We start from the raw sequence: 18,749 nt of genomic DNA, 5'->3' as shown, positions 1-18,749 counted from the left end.
ACACTAGTGGGAATCTTAAAGAGGCAGCTGTTAAGGGGCAGAGCACAGGGGTGGGAGGGGCAGATGTCAGAGGGGTTGAGAGTTCCTGAGAGTGGGGGTTGGGGTGGATCTAATCAATATGCACTGTACACATGTACGAAAATTTCAATGAAGAAACACAACTTCTTTCTCAGAGAAGGGCCATGGAGCAGAAAACCCAGCTCAGTCATTAAGAGCACTTGTCAACTCTTGCAGAGGACTTTAATTTGGTTTCTAGCACCCGTTTGGCAGTTTACAACCCTATGTAACTCCAGTTCCAGGGTATCTGGCCCCCACTCCTGGTCTCTGCGTGCACTAGACACACATATAGCACATATACATACATGCAGGTAAAACAAACATAAAATGAAAATAAATAAGTTTTTAAAAGATGGGGTATGTGTGGCAAAGTATTGAAGCATGATGGATGTATTGTTTATTTTAGTATGTGTACCATTTTCTTTTTCAAATTTCCCTTTTTAAAATTTATAATTGATTCAGATTACATCTTTATTGTTATCCCCCTCGCTTGTACCTTCCTGTTCCCCCCTTCCCTCCCTCCCTCTCCTGCCCTATTCCCCTCCCCTAGACCTCTAACAAAAGGGGACCTCCTCCCCCACCATATGACCACAGCTTATCAGGTCTCATCTGGACAGCCTGCTTCCCCTTCCTCTGAGTGCCATCAGGCCTCCCCACCAAGGAGAAGTGATCAAATTCTCTGGGGGCACCAGAGTTCATGTCAGAGGCTGTCCCTGCTCTCCCCACAACAGTGGAGAACGAGCTGTCCTTTGCCTAGATCTGAACAGGGGGTCTAGGTTTACTGTATGCATTGTCCTTGGTTGATCCAGCAGTTTGTGCAGGCCTGTTTTCAAAATGAGGAACTTTAAAGTTCTGTGAGTCTCGCACAACTTTCCCATAGACTTAAAACTTACAAAGAGTCAACACCAAAAATATATCAGGAATTCCTGCAAAAGGAACTAGGTTGAGCCTGGTGTGGTGGACATGCCTTTAATCCCAGCACTTGGGAGGTAGAGGCAAGTAGATCACTGTGAGTTTGAGGCCAGCCTGGTCTACGAAGTGAGTCCAGAACAGCCAAGGCTGCATAGAGAAACCCTGTCTAGAAAACAAACAAACAAAAAAAGGAGCTAGGTTGGCTCAGCAGCTAACAGTGCTGGCCTGAAAGCTGCAGGTGTGGGGACCTGAGTTCAGATCCCCAGCACCCATGAAAGGAGTTCACCTTCTAGCCCTTGGGAGGAGAAAATGGGGGATCTTCACAGGAACTTGGCTACCAAACTAGACGAACTTGTGAGCTCTGGGTTCAACCAAAAGACCCTTCCTCAATGACTAAAGTCAGAGCCATCAGGGAAAACTCCTGACATCAACCTTGGGCCTCCGCATGCATACCCACACATGCATACCACACACACACATCCATACATAGACACGCATCCACACACATGCATGCCACACACGCATACACATAACATGAAAAAAGACACACAAATGGCCAATAGGTTCAAAGAGAGGTGCCCAGTATCACTAATCATTAGGGAAATACAAATCACAACCATCCAGAAACATGAGCTCACACCCCTGAGAATAGCTATGATGAAAACTCTGAAAAAGGGTTGAGGATGTAGCTCAGCGGTAGAGCACATGTCTGGTATATGTGAGGCTGTGGGGGGGGGGGAGGTGGGAAGGATCCCTTTGCATGTTGTTAATAGGAATGTGAATGTAAATATGTACAGACATCATGGGTGGATTAAGGTGTTTCCTCAAAAAATAAAAGTGCAAGTGGTTCAAATTCTAGAGAGACAGATCTCCAGAGGAACTGGTGGCAGCTACCCTAAAGGAATACATACATACAAACATACATACATACATACATACATACATACATACATACATGTGTGTGTGTGTGTGTGTGTGTGTGCCTTCTGTCACTGCAGCATCATTTACAACAGCTAAGACCTGGAAGCAACCTAAACGTCTACTGATGGATAAACGAATAAGAAAAATGCACCATGTACATACAATGGAGTATTATCCAGCCATAAAAGAAGGAAATCCTGCCACGGGCAACAACATGGGTAGAGGCTGAGGACACAATGTCAAGTGAAACAAGCCAGGCATGGAAGGAACTAATATTACCTGGATGGTGGCTCAGGGAAATAGCAACTGCCAGGGGATGTGGGACTGGGCATGGTGCTAGTCAGCAGGTACAAAGCTCAGTCGGTCAAGGGGACGGATCCTGTGCAGGAGGCACGCCACACTGTGCTCTGTACTAAAACTGCTGAGAGGAGAGGTCTTACGCTGCTGCTGCTGCTGCATGCTATCACAAGATGGAAGAGGAGACAGAGAGGTGGGTGCAGTACAGGGAGAGGACAGGGGGCCACGGCAGCAGTGAGAACAGCAACCAGAGGCAACATTCCCAGGCGATGGTAGATTTACATGATGGTTTCACACGTGCACACTTATCCTCAAATTAATCCAGCGTGTGTGTTAGATGGGACAACTTTCTGTAGCTCAATAAAACAGACACACCCAGAGCCAAGCCTCTCTTCCTAGAACATAGAAGAGGTCACAGACAGTGGCAAATGGGTAGCCCAGGAAGGACATCCGTGGCTGTCAAGTGTTGGAGCAACATCTTGTGTTTTGTGGGACCCTCTGGGGACTTCATGGGAGGGGCCTAGTGTGTTCCATGTCCTAAGAATTGTTCAATATAACAGGTGACACCCAAGATAGACATTAAAACAGCTATGCTGTGGTGCTGTGCTATGGTAACGAAATTCTTTCATGTGTCTTGTGGGCTTTTGTTTTGTTTTGTTTTGTTTTGTTTCCCTTCTAGAAAACCACTGTCACCAAGCACACATATGCCCAGCAAGGAATCACAACAATGCCACTCAGCAGTAGCCCATGAAATTGTCCTTCCTAAGCAGCAACAACAAAAGAAGGCCACAGTAGTGACATTGTCCAGGGGCGCAGGCACAGGTCCATCTTCTCCACTGAAGAACTAAAAAGGCAGGAAAGTGATGCTACTGGAAATCTTGGGGACTCCCAGCAAATCAGGGTCCTCTCTTGGGGATCTTAGTCTCACCAATAAAACAGCTTAAGAACAGACTCAAACAGAAGCTCGGGGACAAAGAATGGACTGAAATGGAAGCTTCAGGATAATTGACTGGCACTGAAGGAAGAGGGCAGGGCAGGCACGCTGCAAATCTCACGTAAGCCAGGAGGAGGGGAAGAGAGAGAACAAGCCTGCAGGAAGGCCAGCCACCTGCTGGCAGTGGCAATATGGTAGGTGCAGGAGGCCTCCACAGATGGTTTAGTGGTTAAGAGTACTCACTGCTCTTTCAAAGACCTGGCTTAAATTCCCAGCACACACACAGTGGCCCAGAAACGTCTCTAATTCCAGCTCCATTGAATGTAACACCTTCTGGCCTCCAAGGTTACCAGGCACACACAGAGATTTACAAAGACACTCACACACGTAACTGTTTTAATGAAAAGATAAAGAGCAAGGAAGCCCAGAGCATCAGTTAAAGAGCTTAAAAGCTTCCTTAGGCTCTGACCGGCATCCAAAGGGATGGTTATGGCTTTCTGAATTAGGCCTTAGCTAGACAAACCCAGCTAATTGCCATGATGGCTCATAGGGACTGCACAAAGGGTCAGGAGTTTTAGGATGGAAAAGTACATTATCTTAAAGTGAACCCAGGATCTTAGGGATGGTACCCTAGCCAGGTCACTTGACCTTTCCCACTGGATTAACTGACAGGCCCTTCAGAGGCAAGGGCTTGTCTCCATCTGGAGGTAGGTTCCAGGCTTTACAACAGCTGATGCCATCCCTTTCAGGAGCCTGCCAGGAAAGCAGTCACTTCTAAAAATGACTGTCCTCTTGTCAAACACTGTTGAGACACTTCTTGGAGAGATGTTCTTACTTGGTAAAGGAGTAAGTGTACACACACACACACACACACACACACACACACACACACACACACGAGCCAGAAAACATTGTGCATGACTCCTTGTGAGCTGTCTTCTTTTTCCTATGCACTGGTATGCACGTAGAGTGTGGAGGACCACCTCAAAGTCATCCTCAGCAATGTCATCCGTCACCCTTGAGACAACCCTCCTTGGCCTGCAGCTCACCGGTTAGACTTGGCTGGCCAGCCTCTGAGCACGAGGAACCCTTCTGCTTCTGCCTACCCAACACTGGCCTTACAAGGACACGCTACCATGCCTGGCTTTTTGTGTATGAGCTGGGCATTGAACTCAGGCCCCGTGCTTACGAGGACCAGCCCTTTACTGGCAGCTATCACTCTATCCTCTAGTTGGTAGGGTTTTTGGTTTGTGTGTGTGTGTGTGTGTGTGTGTGTGTTTGTGTTTTTGTTTTGTTTTTTTTTATAAAGTAGTAGCAGTTGATTACAAGATGGGTACTGTAGCACATTGAGTACTCACCCTCCCCCTGTGGCCATCAATTGCCAATAGTTCCTCAACTAGGACAAAGAGGACAAAGAGGAGAAGTGAGAGAGGACAGGGCAGAAGTGAAACCAGACTAACTCGTGGAAACAAGGAAAAAACTCCCAGCATCCCCAGCCTACCCTCCCTCGAACACTGAAGTAAGGACGTGATGTGTGACCCACCTTCAAACCACCTGAAAAGGGGTGTGGATAGATTAAGGGTTGAATCTGCCAGTCAAAGGCTCGGAAGGGGCCCCTAAGTAACCACACTCCCAAGGGGCAGACTGACACTGCACTCTATTGCATTTTGACAGACTGAATTTTTCTTTAGGCAGAAATAATTGGGCCCCTGTAGACCTTTTTCACTCTGATGTGTGTGTGTGTGTGTGTGACATGATTTGTTTTATGGGATCATCAGTAAGGGGTTGGGAGAGTACTTGAATAAGGACCTCAATTCTAAATTCCTAAAGCCATGTAAAAGCCTGGTAGAGTTGTGGGCCTCTATAGCCAGCATGGAGCGGGACAGGGACAGGAGGGTCATTGGGATTTGCTGGCTGCCAGCCTAGCTCCAGGTTCAGTCATAGACTCTGCCTCAAGGGAATAGGTGGAGAGTGATGGAGCAGGACACCCAGTGTCCCCTCTGACTTCTGGGAATGTGCATAGGGCACAAACCTACACACACACATACACACACATACATACACACACATGCATATACCACACATACACAAACACACTCATATATGCAATACATAAACATCTTTAAAAAAATAAAAGTTTCCACATTCCACTTGCCTCCAGCCACACAGGAATAGCCAACTCCCCTCCCTACTCTTTTTGTTTGTTTGGTTGGTTCTTGATCTTTGTTTTTGTTTGGTTGGTTGGTTTTGAGACAACCCTGTTTCTGTGTAGCCCTGGCTGTCCTGGAACTGACTCTGCAGACCAGGCTGGCCTCGAACTCACAGAGATCCACCTTCCTCTGCCTCCTGGCGTGCTGGCACCAAAGGTGTGTGCACCACATCTGGCAGGCCCCTCCCTACTTTGAACAGCAGCAGTAGAAACAGACACAGACTGGTTGCCCGAAAGTTTGCTGGAGAGATGGCTCAGTGGTTAAGAGCACTGCTTGCTCTTCCAAAGGACCTGGGTTCAATTCCCAGCACCCACATGGCAGCTCACAACTGTAACTCCAAGATCTGACACTCCCACACCAACGGACATAAATTAAAATTAAATAAAATATTTTTTAAAAAAGTTTCTCACCTCTGTATGTATTCCTTGGAAAGACTTCAGGTACCTGCGCACCACCTCACCGCAGCCTGGCTGGCAGCACTCGGGGCCTCTCTGCTCCTAGACCTTTTAGAGAGGCCTAGCCCCTACCTAAGCTTCTTTCACCTCACTTCTCCAAACAGAATTCGTTAAGGAGCCACCTGGCATTCTGGGCAAGTGACAGGGAGGGCACACCCCTTTCCAAACAGCCCTCACCCGATACCTTGTTAAAGAGAAAATAACAGTGTTCTCAGACACAGCAAAAAGCTGCCAAGCCTTGGGGGAGGGGGTGTCAGCTTGTGTCACTCTCAGGCTCCAGGTGGGGGTGGGGGAGGATTTCTGAAAGGGTTGGGGTGGGTACCACCTTCCAGCCGTCTATGTGGGGTGCACTCTTTACATGGATGTCCAGAACACCAGCAAGCTGAGAACCTTAAAATTCCCCGGTGATCATGACACCAGGAGAGTTATAGACACTGACAGGCTGTTCTGTCAGCGTCATTGGCTAGAGCATCCCACCCGTAGCCCAGGTCTTACAATCCCCTTTCTACAGTCCAGAGAGGTGGGGAGCCCTCTACGCACTTGGGAGGAGGAATAACTAACTCTATTTGTTGTCCAGTGATGCACCTGATGAAGTCTCACAGCTGGAATTCAAACACAGACACCAGTTATCATCCTTTGGTTCAGCCCTCATAAGTGAGGACTTTAAAAGGCAGGCCTCAAATGGCTGGACAGGTTGAAACATAGACAGGAAGGGGCACAGCCACTTCCTTTTAGGTTTGGGCATTGCTTCTCTCTGCTCCAGTCAGTCTCAACACAGGGCAGCAAATGGAGTCTAAAAGATGAGAGTCCCAAGCTGGGGAGATGGTGAGTGGACAAAGTGCTCGCCACGCAAGCATGAGGAACTGAGTTCAAATCCCCAGAAGCTATGTAAAAGCCAGGCATAGTAGTGCGAGTCTATAATCCCACTTGCCCTATAGCAAGATGGGAGCCACAGACAGGAGCATCCCTGGAAGCTCCCGGTCAGCTAGCCAGATGTACACAGTGGCGTGGGAAGCTGTCCTCTAATCTCCATGTGTCATGGCGTACATGTGTCTGCACTCTTACATGCAAACACTCGCAAACACATACATGCCCATCTAAAAGATAAATTTGAATATGATCAGCTCTTTACATGGATAGGTCTTAGTCAATTGTGAAGCATTACAAAAATGTGGCTTGTTCTTAGTCCGACTCCTGTAGTTGTGATAGATTCAGGGCATTCAGACAAAACAGCCTATGGGATGAATCTCCTCAGGCGCTTGGGGGTGTTCACCAGTCCAGGGGTCCTAAGGCTCTCAGACTCAAAGAGTAAGGAACCCAACTATGATGCAGTCTCCTCAGAACCCAGCCAAGTGCCTGCATCTCCTTCTCTCGTCTCCAGCACAGTGTGAGGTGACAGTAAACAGGGCCCCAAGAATGATGACATCATGTGGTCACATTTCATTTCTCAGGACTTACTGATTGCAGAAAGCCAAGGCTGGGTCTCCTTCTCCCCAGAGGAGGCATTAGCCGTGCTTCCTCGTGTAGGCTGACAATGTCTGAGAGAGTCCCTAAGCTTATAATGCTAAGCCCCAGACAAAGAGGAAGCAAACCTGATCCTTCCCCACAATTCGGTTGTGTAACTCCATTGTCCAGTGTTGGCCTCCAACGGCCGATACTAAGTGTTATGGATTAAGTTTGAATAACGACATCTTAAAGAACAGTGAGTAAAGCAGACGTTTATTTTCGTGGTTATAGCATTTGAAATGTGGCATGAGATCCAGGTGTGGAGGCTCCCTCCCAGCACTCAGCATTTGGGAAGTAGAGGCAGTAGGAGCCGGAGGTCAAGGTCATCCTTGGCTACATGTCGATTTCCAGGACAGTTAAGAGCTAACAATGAGACGTTGTCTCAAAACAAATATAAAGTAAAATAAAAATAAACTATTGCAGAAAGATAGTGGCCTAGTGTCCCTTCCCCCTGACTCCTGTTTCCCAGTTAGTTTAGTCTCTGATCATAAAGTCCAAATGATTTGCCAAAGTAGCCCCCCCGCCCAGTGATGTGGTTAAATCCTGCCAAATGCCACGCCTCACACAGTCTCACAGTTCTGGTGTCCAGGAGGGGCTATGGCATGGGGCACTGGCCTGGGCTGACATCAGAGACAAGCGTGAACCTCTTCAGCTGGCACAGACCCACCTACTCCTCAGCTGCCCCTTCCAGGACGTGCTTAAAGGAGAAGGGGGAGAACTTGGAGCCGGCCCCCTCATAGAACTTGTTCTGAAATTCCACCCTGTGGGGAGATGGGGAAGAGGGAAAAAAAAATGCAGATTGAAATATCAGAGGCTGGCAGGTAGGAGCGAGGCACAGAGCACCATGGGAACCAGGTGGCCTTTTAAGCCTCCCTCTCTGGCCACACCCTCCTCCCACCTCTTTCCTCCCAGCTTCAGGGGCCACAGCAACACACCTCCCCCACCTCATGAACTTCCTCAGCCTCCATCTGGGCAAAGGTGCCTCCCCTCCATGCGCTGATAATCACAGTAAATGAGGCGACAGCTCTTCATGCAGTTGCGCATGGCTTCCCGTCTCCACCCTGGCGCCCAGTTGTGGGGTCCGTGCTAGCACAGAAGCTTGGCCTGTACATACACACACACACACACACATACACACACACATACACACACACACACACATACACACACACACACACACACCCCTACCCTCGTCCACTGTACACACACACACACACACACACACACACCTACCCTCGTCCACTGTACATACACACACACACACACACACACACACACACACACACACCCCTACCCTCGTCCACTGTACACACACACACACACACACACACACACACACACACACACACACACCCCTACCCTCGTCCACTCTTCCTCTATTCTCCTTCAGAGAAGAGCAGGCCTCTCAGCGATATCAACCAAACCCGTCATACGATGTCACAATAAGACTATTGACCTGTATTTTTTTAAAAAAAAAATAACTTCATAACCAATTTCCCCCAAGTGGATCTCTGAATTCAAGGCCAGCCTGGTCTACAGAGCAACTTCCAGGGCAGCCAGAGCTACACAGAGAAACCCTGTCTCGAAAAACCAAAAAAAAAAAAAAAAAAAAAAAAAGTTTCCTAGGGCTGGAGAGATGCCTCGGCATTTAAAAGCACTAGCTGCTCTTCCAGAGGACCTGGGTTTGATTCCCAGCACCCACATGACAGCTCACAAATGTGTATAACTCCAATTCCAGAGCATTTTATGTCCTCTTCTGGCGTCCATGGGCACTCCATAGGTAAGGTGTATAGACATGCACTCAGGCAAAACACTCATACACATAAAACGGGAAAAAAAAAACAAAAACGAAAAGTTTCCTCGCAGTAGCAGAGTATGCTGAGGATGGTTAGGGGGGCTTTAGCAATGCAGCACCGTCAGCCTAGTGTCACTAGCTGTCGCTAGGTTCATCCTTGGATGTCACGGGCTTCCTGTGGCCCTCTCCTGTTTCCTCTGTAGAGTTCAGGGGCTTGTTTCTATTGCTATGACCCCTGTCCTGCCAAGCGGGTTAACATTATTCAGTTAGCATGCTTAATTCACTTACTATGCTTCCAGGGCAGCCAGCATACCCCCACACATGTGAACATAAGTTACACCATGCACTCTATATACACAGATGACTAAACTAAGGTTCCAAAAACGTAACTAAATTGTGACCCTGGCCAGCCAGCCCTCCAACCTGCCCTTCCTCAGCTCCTAGGGGACAAGCAGGCTTACCAGTGCAGCCGGAGGGCATGCAGAAAGGCCGAGAGGCCCTCCATGATGAGGAGGATGGCTACCGTGAGGATGGCGAAGAAGGCAAAAATGACGAAGACCCCAATGAGCCCTCCCCAGCCTCGAAGGCGAAGGCCGATGCTCATCACCATGGTCCAGAGCACCTCAGACAGCTCTGTGGGAGCAAATGGGGACATCCTCAGCCATCAGGGGTCTCTGCTCAGTGCACATCACTCTCACCACCTCAGAGCTGAAGGTGCCTCTGAGGTCACGCAGGAGCTTGCCTGCCACAGCTTTGATCACAGTGGTGGGGCTTCCAACGAGAGACAGATACTCCATGGCACACTGACCAACAGGGAAAGTAAGCCGACTGGAGCCATCAGCAGCAAAAGGAAAAACTCTGAAGACCATGAGATAGGGGCAAAAAAACGCTAAGTCCAAAAAAGTGTGGTTTGTTTACAGCTATTCCTGCATTCACGTGTTGAGATCTGAACTTTTGATGTCACAGTATTTGGAGACAGGGTCTCGGAGACGAGATGATTAGAAATGGGGGCAGGAGGGGGAGGCCTAGGCCCTGGGATTGGCCTCTTCACTCCTGTACCTCAGCTGTCACTGCCCCACACCTCTGCGTGAGGAGGTTAGCCAGTGCGCTTTCACCTGAGCCCAACTGCACGGGCATTCTCCTCTCAGATCATTTGCCGGCTGAAGCCCCAAGTCTGTAGCATTTTTGTCATGCCGGGCCCAAGCCCGGATTCTGCTCACATAAACTCAGAAGCGTGGGAAACTACAGTAAGTTGCTTAAGGACCAGAAGGACACCAAGAGTAAAAGCATTAAAACAGTCACTTTCTGTCAAACATACTACAAATGACCCAGAGAAAGCACTCTTGCTAATGAGTACAGCAAGCCTGCTCCCTGGGTGGTATGACTGCCAGGCTCCCCAACCCCCGCCCCACACCCCATGACCCCCGACCCCCCCCCTACATCCCGTGATGTACACTCACCTGCGTGAGCCAAGCTGAGGGCCCAGAGCCGAAGGTACGAGGCTGTGTTGGAGATGCAGCCCAGGCAGTACTCAATGGTGTGGATGGCTTGGTGCACAAAGATGTCTCCGAAGTTGAACTGTGACAGAACATTTTCGGTCTTATTTCACTAAGTTCTTCCTCTCTTCCTTTTATGGTGAGAACATTAAAAATCTAATATTTTTTATTACGGTAATAATTACATACTTATGGGATACGATATATTTCAGGGCATGTAATAAATACTCATCATATCCGGGTTATTGGTGGGGGTGCCTTGAGCTCCAGCCTTCCAGATTATATCATAGATTACCATCAGCCACAGTCGCCGTGGGACAGGATGGCAAGGGGAGATACGGGGTACGGGAAGGGAAAGGAGCCCCTCACCCGGCAAGAGTCTAGAATTGTAACAATGTTTGCTTAATTCCTTTTTTTTCCTTCTTAGCTGCAAAAGCCTACAATTTCCTAGAAATCTCACTAGAAAATCCATCCACAGCAAAGGGCATGCCCCAAGCCCCTTGCACAACCCTAGTGGCTTATTAGTTACAGAATCCTCCGGGGTACTTCTGGAGGCACTCTGCCACCTCACCGGAAAGAGAGGGAAGGAGAAAAAGGTGCTGAGAGCCCTTTGAGATCTGACCTGGGAGCCACCAAAACGGTATGCGTGGCCAATGCGAAGACCGCTGTTAAGTGTGAGTCTCCCGTGAAGAGCCCACACATACCCACATCGGGGGTGTCTTAGTCTTTCCCTAAGTGCCAGTCAGCTTCTCTTAGGCCCCTCTGCTTAAAACCTGTGTCCTTTGAGAAGCCCGACAGCGAACTCGAGTGTGCTTTCCTTCCCCCTGAGCCCTTTCTTTACGTGTCAATGAACATCAACCACACTTCACACCGGCTCATTCTGAGATTCTTTTCTGTGTCACAGTCAGGAACGGGTCTCCCCAGGCTGCTCTGCACAACGGAGCGGAACCACATCTCATCCCTGTCCTTGCTGCCACTGGCTGACAACCCCAGGCCTGGGGAGCGCTAGATCTTAGCCTTACTTCCTGTGATGTGGTACCCATTATCCGTCCTTCCTCTGCGCATGCTTCCAGGAAAAGGATCCTACGTGATACACAGATGATTGAGAGACAGGCTTTAAGAAGCTTCTGGCCTAACGTGGGGAGGTACACGTTAATTTATTGAGGAAACAGCAGAGTACATGGCACAGTTTCCCAGCAACAGGTTACTCAAAGGGGCTGTAAGGGCTGGGCTGAGAAGGGGGGTGGACTTATGCTGTGGCATGGAGCATGGGTAGAGATGGGGAAAGAAATGTGTCCCCAAAATGGAAACTGACCCTGAAAGGAAAATCCAGGTGGTTTTCACTATTGTTGAGTGCAATGTCAGGAGGAAAATAAGTGCCTCAGAGATTTGGACTTGTTGGTGAGGAACAGCAGACAGAGCTTGGGTGGTGATGTTTCTGGAAAGCTTTAGATGGGGGAGAGGCACAAGAGCAGCCAGAAGTCAACTATGAGCCGGAAGGAATGTCTGAGTAAGAAGACGTAGAAAGAAGGGAAACGTGGCGGAAGATTAATCTGGAGGCACATTGGATCAGACAGCCCTCCACCGGGATCAGCCCAGCAAACAGGAAGGAGGAGAAGTGGCTGGAAGACACCAAAGCAGTCACTAGTCCCTACTTGGGAGCCACAGTGTGACCGGCCCTTGGGCAGCTCACAGCCTAGTGGAGAGAATACGCAAAAAGGCAGTTTGCCACACCACGGCATGGGGACTGTCCTGGCTGATACACACAGAGAGATTATGGGGCAGGTCTCCTACCCCGTTGGGGTCGGGGTCACACAGGACTTTGAGGTCCTTGAGCCTAAGTAGCTGCCAAGAACAGCACTGATGACAATGGAGAATTGGAGAGGAGGGCAGCTGATTTAAAGGTGCTGTGCTTGGGGTGACAGAGCTACAGAAGAAGGAGGAGGGGAGGGGGAGGGGAGGGGGAGGGGAGGGGGAGGGGAGGGGAGGGGGGAGGGGAGGGGGAGAGGGAGGGGGAGGGGAGGGGGGAGAGGGAGGGGAGGGGGGAGAGGGAGGAGGAGAATGCAGCAGGGAGTTCTAGACGAGGGACTAGGGCTTAAAAGACCAAACCGGAAGTGGATCCTAGGAACTTGTGGATCTACAAGAGAGGTCACTGAAGCAGAAATAGAGGTCAGTGGATCTGTGATGTCAGAGGTCACACAAAGAGGAGCTTCTGGCCTTGGTTTCCCATTCTCTTCATTCAATTATGAGGCGGGGTGGGGGTGGGGGGAATAGAAGCAAACAGGCGAAGAGGCTGGAGAAGTCACAGCTGCAATCAAGGATGCCTGGATGGAGGGACATCTGAGAAGGGGTGGGGCTTGTGGTTAAGCACATTGGGGGTATGGAGAAAAGACAAAGCTAATGCTTCTCAGCCCAGGGAGGGGCTAGCCATGAGGAAAAGCAGCAGGCTGGGTAGGCACAGGCAGTAGGCAGAACCAAGGGGTATGAAGTGTGAGTCTCAGCCCAGTCTGGTTTTTTCCTGGACCTCAGGAAGTAACATCTGGTTCTCAGCCTTCCCCTGGGGAGTGTGTGTGTTGCTCACAGTGGGTCCCTGAGGACCTGCATGGAGGCTGGCCACACCAAAAAATCCACCTATGTGGTCAGGGGGCTGGGATGGCTCTCCAGGGCCAGAAGGGACCTGAAGGTTATACTATACCAAGCATGTTGCATACACAATGCCTTCCCAGGTTTTCCTGGGCTAGCAGTATTCAGTGTGTACATCATCCCACAATCAGTACTGGGAGAGTAATGTGACCTCCGGGACACAAAAACTGCCTACTTGGGACCCTCCCATCCATAATTGTGCTCTATGGGCTTCTGCCATTGGCAGGCTCTGACTTGCAACCCTTTTGCTATTAAAAATAATAATAATCATTATTGAATAGCATGTTCCTGACTTCTGTGAACTGTCCTACAGATAACTGAATCTGGACAGATGCGAACGGCTCGGCCAGCTTGTGGCTGGGTGGTCTGGAGCAACAGCCGCTCTGGAGACTCCCAGTCATGCAGCTGGTCTGTGAGTAGATGTGGTAGCATTGAGGGCATGGGGGTCGGGGGGACCGTGCCTTTGACCTTAGATTTAGCTAAGTCCTAACAATGAGGTGAGAACCACAGTGGAGGGAAGCAGGGCCAAGAATGTTTGCCTGGGGAGCGGGGACCCGTGCATAGTGAGACCCAGGGCTGAAGGGTCTATGAATGGAGATGGAAGTTGTCCAAACAAGGGCAGCCAGCTCATGCGGGAGGTGAGAGTGGAGCCTGCCTACAAATAGATGGAGGGGAAGACAGAGGCGGGGAGCCGTCCTGGGCAAGCTGGGACGTTCATCCCACACTGTACGGCATGGCTTCTAAAACATGCCAGCAACTCTGACAGAGAGGGCGTTATCGAGAGCCACTGCCATGGGTTATAATCTCTGTACCTGGAATCCTGTAGGGAAGTGTCCCATGATCCAGATTCTCCTTTAATTCTATCTGGCCATCCACTCGTTCAAAATGAAAATCCTTTTTAGTAATTAGCCCCACACGTGGAGCCACTTGTAGCATCTCTGACCCCCTGAGAACCCCAGTCCCCTCTCCAAGGTCATTTGAAAATGGGTGTGGTGGCGCACGCCTTTAATCCCAGCACTTGGGAGGCAGAGGCAGCTGGATCGCTGTGAGTTCGAAGCCAGCCTGGTCTACAAAGTGAATTCAGGACAGCCAAGGCTACACAGAGAAACCCTGTCTCGAAAAAACACACAAACAAAAAATGGGCAGCTAAGGTGTCTTCTAGGGCAATGTCCCTAAGGGGTGGGGCAGGGAAGGGTGAGAGAATGCACATGGGAACAGAGAAGGCCACAGATGAGGAAACCAGGTCAAGACAGGGGCGGGCAGGGTCAGGGGATGAAGACACTGGAGAGCCAGATACACTGTGTTGGAGAAAATGGGTGGCACTCAGCAATCCATTTCCTATTTTAATACCTCCAGCTAGACTCAGGCAGGGGCACCACGGATGGCACCAGTGTTAGGCTCACTAAAAGCTGCTCGTGCCTGGGGATAAGACTCCTTGCTCAAGGGACCCTCTGGGCTGCTGAGCCGGTAGATTGGATTGGCATGTACACGCTGTTAAGGATAACAGCAGTAACTGGCCAAAATAATCAAACACTTTCAAATTTGCTGTCAACTACCCATTCTGATCCACTCAGACACCCCCTTCCCTGGGGAGGAGCCTGCTGACTCAGGAGCCACAGGCTGAGACCAGCAGAGGCCTCCAGGCCCTCCGGCCCATGCCTGAGGTCCTTCTGGCAGGATGGTGTCCGCACCCTCGTGACTGTAAAGATTATATCCCAGTTCTAGACTCTCTCCAAACTGAGAGGGTCGGCCTTTGGTGCTATGGTCTCAGTTACCTCTTCCTCGTGGTCACCCTTAGTCCCGTGGGCACCTGCCGTCTTCTTAACAGTGGCGCTCGAGTGGCCACCCTCCGTGTCATCCATGGTGTCCTCGTGGATTGTGAAAGAGTGCAGCTGTCAGCAAGGAGAAGACAGCACTCAGCTTGGCCTCCGAGTTATTAAAGGACAAAACAAAGGCCCTTGTTCAATGTTAACTACGTCTCTCTCTCTCTCTCTCTCTCTCTCTCTCTCTCTCTCTCTCTCTCTCTCTCATGTTGTGATTATTTGACTTTTTTGCTATGTCATTCGCCTTCTCCAGACCCCACATACATGACAGTTGAGGCTAATGTCCACCTTATGTCTTAGAAAAGTAGAATTTAATGCCTACAGCCATTTAAAGCACTTGCAATCTCAACACAGTCCACTGCATCATCTTCTCTAACAGAAGAAAGTAGGGAGTCGTCCCTCAGCTGGACTGAGGCATTAATCTCCCTAAATCCTATTTGCACTGTGCTCCTTAGGTACATCCAAGGCTCAAGGAAGGTTATACAGAAGAAAGAAATTGATTGAAACCGATATTTGACAATAGGAGAAAGTTATTCATAAATTAAAACTGGTTTCCTTGAATGCATCTACCAGGGGCTTGGGGCAGGGGGCTCCCTAACACAGACTATAGCAGCATGGAATGAAATCACAGCCTTAGAAAATCTGTGAAGAGTAATTTTTTGTACTCACTTATAAAAAGTAGAATTAAGTGGGGGCATTGGCAGTGTGTGCCTATAATCCTAGTACTAGGGAGACAGAGGTAGGAGAATTGCTTCGAGTTGAGGCTAGCCTGTGCCACATAGTAAATATCAGACAAGCCAAAGCTATATAGGGAGACTCTGTCTCTAAACAAAACAAAACAAAACAAAAAGTGTAAAATTCTTCCATGCCTAGCCAATAAAACAAACCTTCAATGACAACTGGGTAGGACACACACACCCTGAGCAGAGCTGAAGATCTCAAACTTACTGTGTTTGGGAAATAGAGGCTCACAGGGCTGGAAGTAGAGGGCATCCATGGGACTCTACTAAAGGAATGTGTGCAGTGGCCCCCAGTGGGCCAACTAAAAGCCATTACACTTACCTGAGACTTCTGGTGCTTGGCTCTGAGAATAAATGGCTTAATCAGAAGCATCCATGGCACAGAGACCAACGCTATAATGACAAAGAAAGTTTGGACTTCTTGCTGCAAGATCAAAACGGTGACCAGTCACTAAGATGACCGCAGAGTACCCTTCCCATGCACAATGGGGTTTCCTATGCTCAAGAGGCCAAGGAGGGCAGGCACTTCAGCAGCCCGCCGAGCCTCCTAAAGCATTCCAACTGCTCCCCTTCATGTCTACTACATTCCGAGTGTAGGCAGAAATGGCTATCCTGGGGTGCTCTGTGCCCAAGAAGGACAGGTATCATTTCTGTGTTGCCTACTTTCTATGAAGCCCTTGGAATACCCTCACACCATACGGAGCCAGCCAGTCTTTAAAACAAGTCCTGGAGGGACACACTATGAAAACAGCTCTACGGTTTGCTCGCCCTTTAACTCTGCCCCCTGGGTCCAGAAGAAAATTGTCAGGTCACATGACTCCAACCGTATCTCAGCTGAAACCAAGCCTCCGGTCATTTTATGTTCAACCAGTAATTACATATTTCCACTGTGAGGTAATTATTTGATATCTCTCTCTCTCTCTCTCTCTCTCTCTCTCTCTCTCTCTCTCTCTCTCCCTCCCTCCCTCCCTCCCTCCCTCTCTCTCCCCCACACCCTCTACCTGGCTTTTAGCCTCATGTCCCCTCATGGGTTGGGATATCCACTGTGTACTCAGAACCCAGTTTCTCATTGGTCTCCCTTTGGCCATTGCTGAAACCCAAGAGGAATGCCTAGCTTCCTGTTTCCTTTCAGGGCGTCCCTCTCCCCCCCACACCCCAGCCCTCCACCCCCTTTTCTATATACATTCCTCCTCCACAGTTCCCAGCTCTGAGGAGCGATCTGATCAGGTGCTACTGTGGAAAGGCAGGAAGGTGTCCTGACTGGAGCAGGGAGAAGGAAATGCTGAGTGGAGCCTTTAGTGATTGCCATTTCTTCCAGCCACCTGACCCCAGACTGAAGTTATGGAAATCCCAAACCGTGTCAACATAATTAATCTTCACAGACTGCCTTGGGGAAAGCAACCAGTTCCCTGTAATGTTTTTGAAGACAAGAAGTTGGAAAGCCACTCGTTGCAACGGCTGGCACCTCTTCCAAACTAAGTGAAGCCCTGGCCCTCTCCACAGGCGGTTAACACTGGAAATACTTGGTTACTCAGTGCCTACAAGAAAGGGTTTGTTACTTGGTTTCTCTAAGGCCAGTGTCTACAAGACAGGGTTTGTTTGGGAAATCCACATAAACGTTCATTCTGATGCCAGCATGGGATAAACGAAGCTTCAAAACACACTCCCTTTGTGCCAGCCTTCTGGGGCCAGCCCAAGGTTGCCATGTGTGTTTAACAGGTCAGATACAAAAGGGTCCCCTGAGCTATGTTTCTCCACTCTTACAAAAGCCTCGTCAGCAGGCAGCTTTTCTTCTTGCTTGATGCCTCTGGAGGAACGGGAACACAGCTAAGAGCCTGGGGAAAAGTTCAAAGGCGTCTAGGACACTAGTGTTTGCAGTCCCTGACAGAGGATGCGTCCATGGAAGAGCCACTTGTGGGATCCTAGCCACAGAACTTGGTCCAGAGGAGACAGGATAGAAAAGTCATAGAGCCTACCAGCCTTCCAGCTATATTGTTTGGGTTCATCTCTGGGTGAGGCCAGGCTATAAAAATGACTCATTGAGTTCTTTTGTTGTTGTTGCTTGTTTTGTTTTTTTAAGACAGGGTTTCCCTGTGTAGCCTTGGCTGTCCTGGACTTGCTTTCGAACTCACAGAGATCCACCTGCCTCTGCCTCTGCCTCTGCTCAATTAAAGGAGTACATCACCACACCCAGCTTCATTGAGTTCTTTTTACATCCAGTCCCAAGGAAACATTTTCTATTGTTTCGGGATAAAATACACTTTATGGGGAGAAGGAACCTGCTGGAGTGAGAGCAGTGAGGGCGGAGGACAATTGAGAACAAAGTATAGTGACATGTGTGTGTGACAACACTGTGATGAAACCCATGATTTTATATGTTCACCCAAACACTATAGTACCTCACAAATACATCTACACCGCTGAAAAAAGTAGGAGCTACTCAACCATTCATCTCTGCAAGTTCCACATCTGCATATCCAACCAAAAATATTAAAAAACAAAACAAAACAAAACCTCTCTGTACTGAACTACAGTAGATAATAGGCTAGATAAGAGACCTTTTGTCTAGCCATTATTTCCCTAGAAAATGGTGCCATAGTAATTTACATAGCATTTACAGCGCTCCAATGGCAAAGTGATCAGAAAGTAGCTAAAGAATGCAGGGCAAGAGCTGGACATGGTGGCTTTTAAATATAGCACTCAGGAGGCAGAAGGTGGGGCTCTATGAGTTCGAGGCCAGCCTAGTCTACAAAGTGAGTTCTAGGACAGCCAGGGCTGTTACACAGAGAAACCCTGCCTCGGGGGATGGAGGGTGAGAACACTGGGCGTGGGGGGTACATGGGCTCTACCCAACTACTGTACCACTTTATACAGGAAATTTGAGCATCTGTAGATCTGAGAATTTACAGGGGGTTTCTGTCTCAGAAGGATTCCCTTTAGATCCCCGGGGGGCAACTGTT

General features: G+C 49.2%; 1 protein-coding gene across 2 annotated transcripts in view; it reads right to left on the bottom strand.

Moving 5' to 3' along the window:
- Positions 1-7,484: 7,484 nt before the first annotated feature.
- Positions 7,485-18,749, bottom strand: part of ATP6V0A4 (ATPase H+ transporting V0 subunit a4) — a 79,534-nt gene continuing 68,269 nt past the window's right edge. For both annotated transcript variants that reach the window (XM_084787614.1, XM_084787615.1), the window contains exons 17-21: positions 16,112-16,213; positions 15,002-15,118; positions 10,548-10,665; positions 9,549-9,720; positions 7,485-8,053 (exon numbers count right to left, since the gene is read on the bottom strand). In XM_084787614.1, the coding sequence (XP_084643740.1) occupies positions 7,960-8,053; positions 9,549-9,720; positions 10,548-10,665; positions 15,002-15,118; positions 16,112-16,213 (603 nt within the window). In that variant the 3' untranslated portion in view covers positions 7,485-7,959. The remainder of the gene's footprint in view (positions 8,054-9,548; positions 9,721-10,547; positions 10,666-15,001; positions 15,119-16,111; positions 16,214-18,749) is intronic.

This window comes from Acomys minous (genome assembly GCF_964271855.1).
Source record: "Acomys minous genome assembly, chromosome: 6".
NCBI lineage: Eukaryota > Metazoa > Chordata > Mammalia > Rodentia > Muridae > Acomys > Acomys minous.
This window is presented reverse-complemented; position numbering and strand designations above follow the sequence as displayed.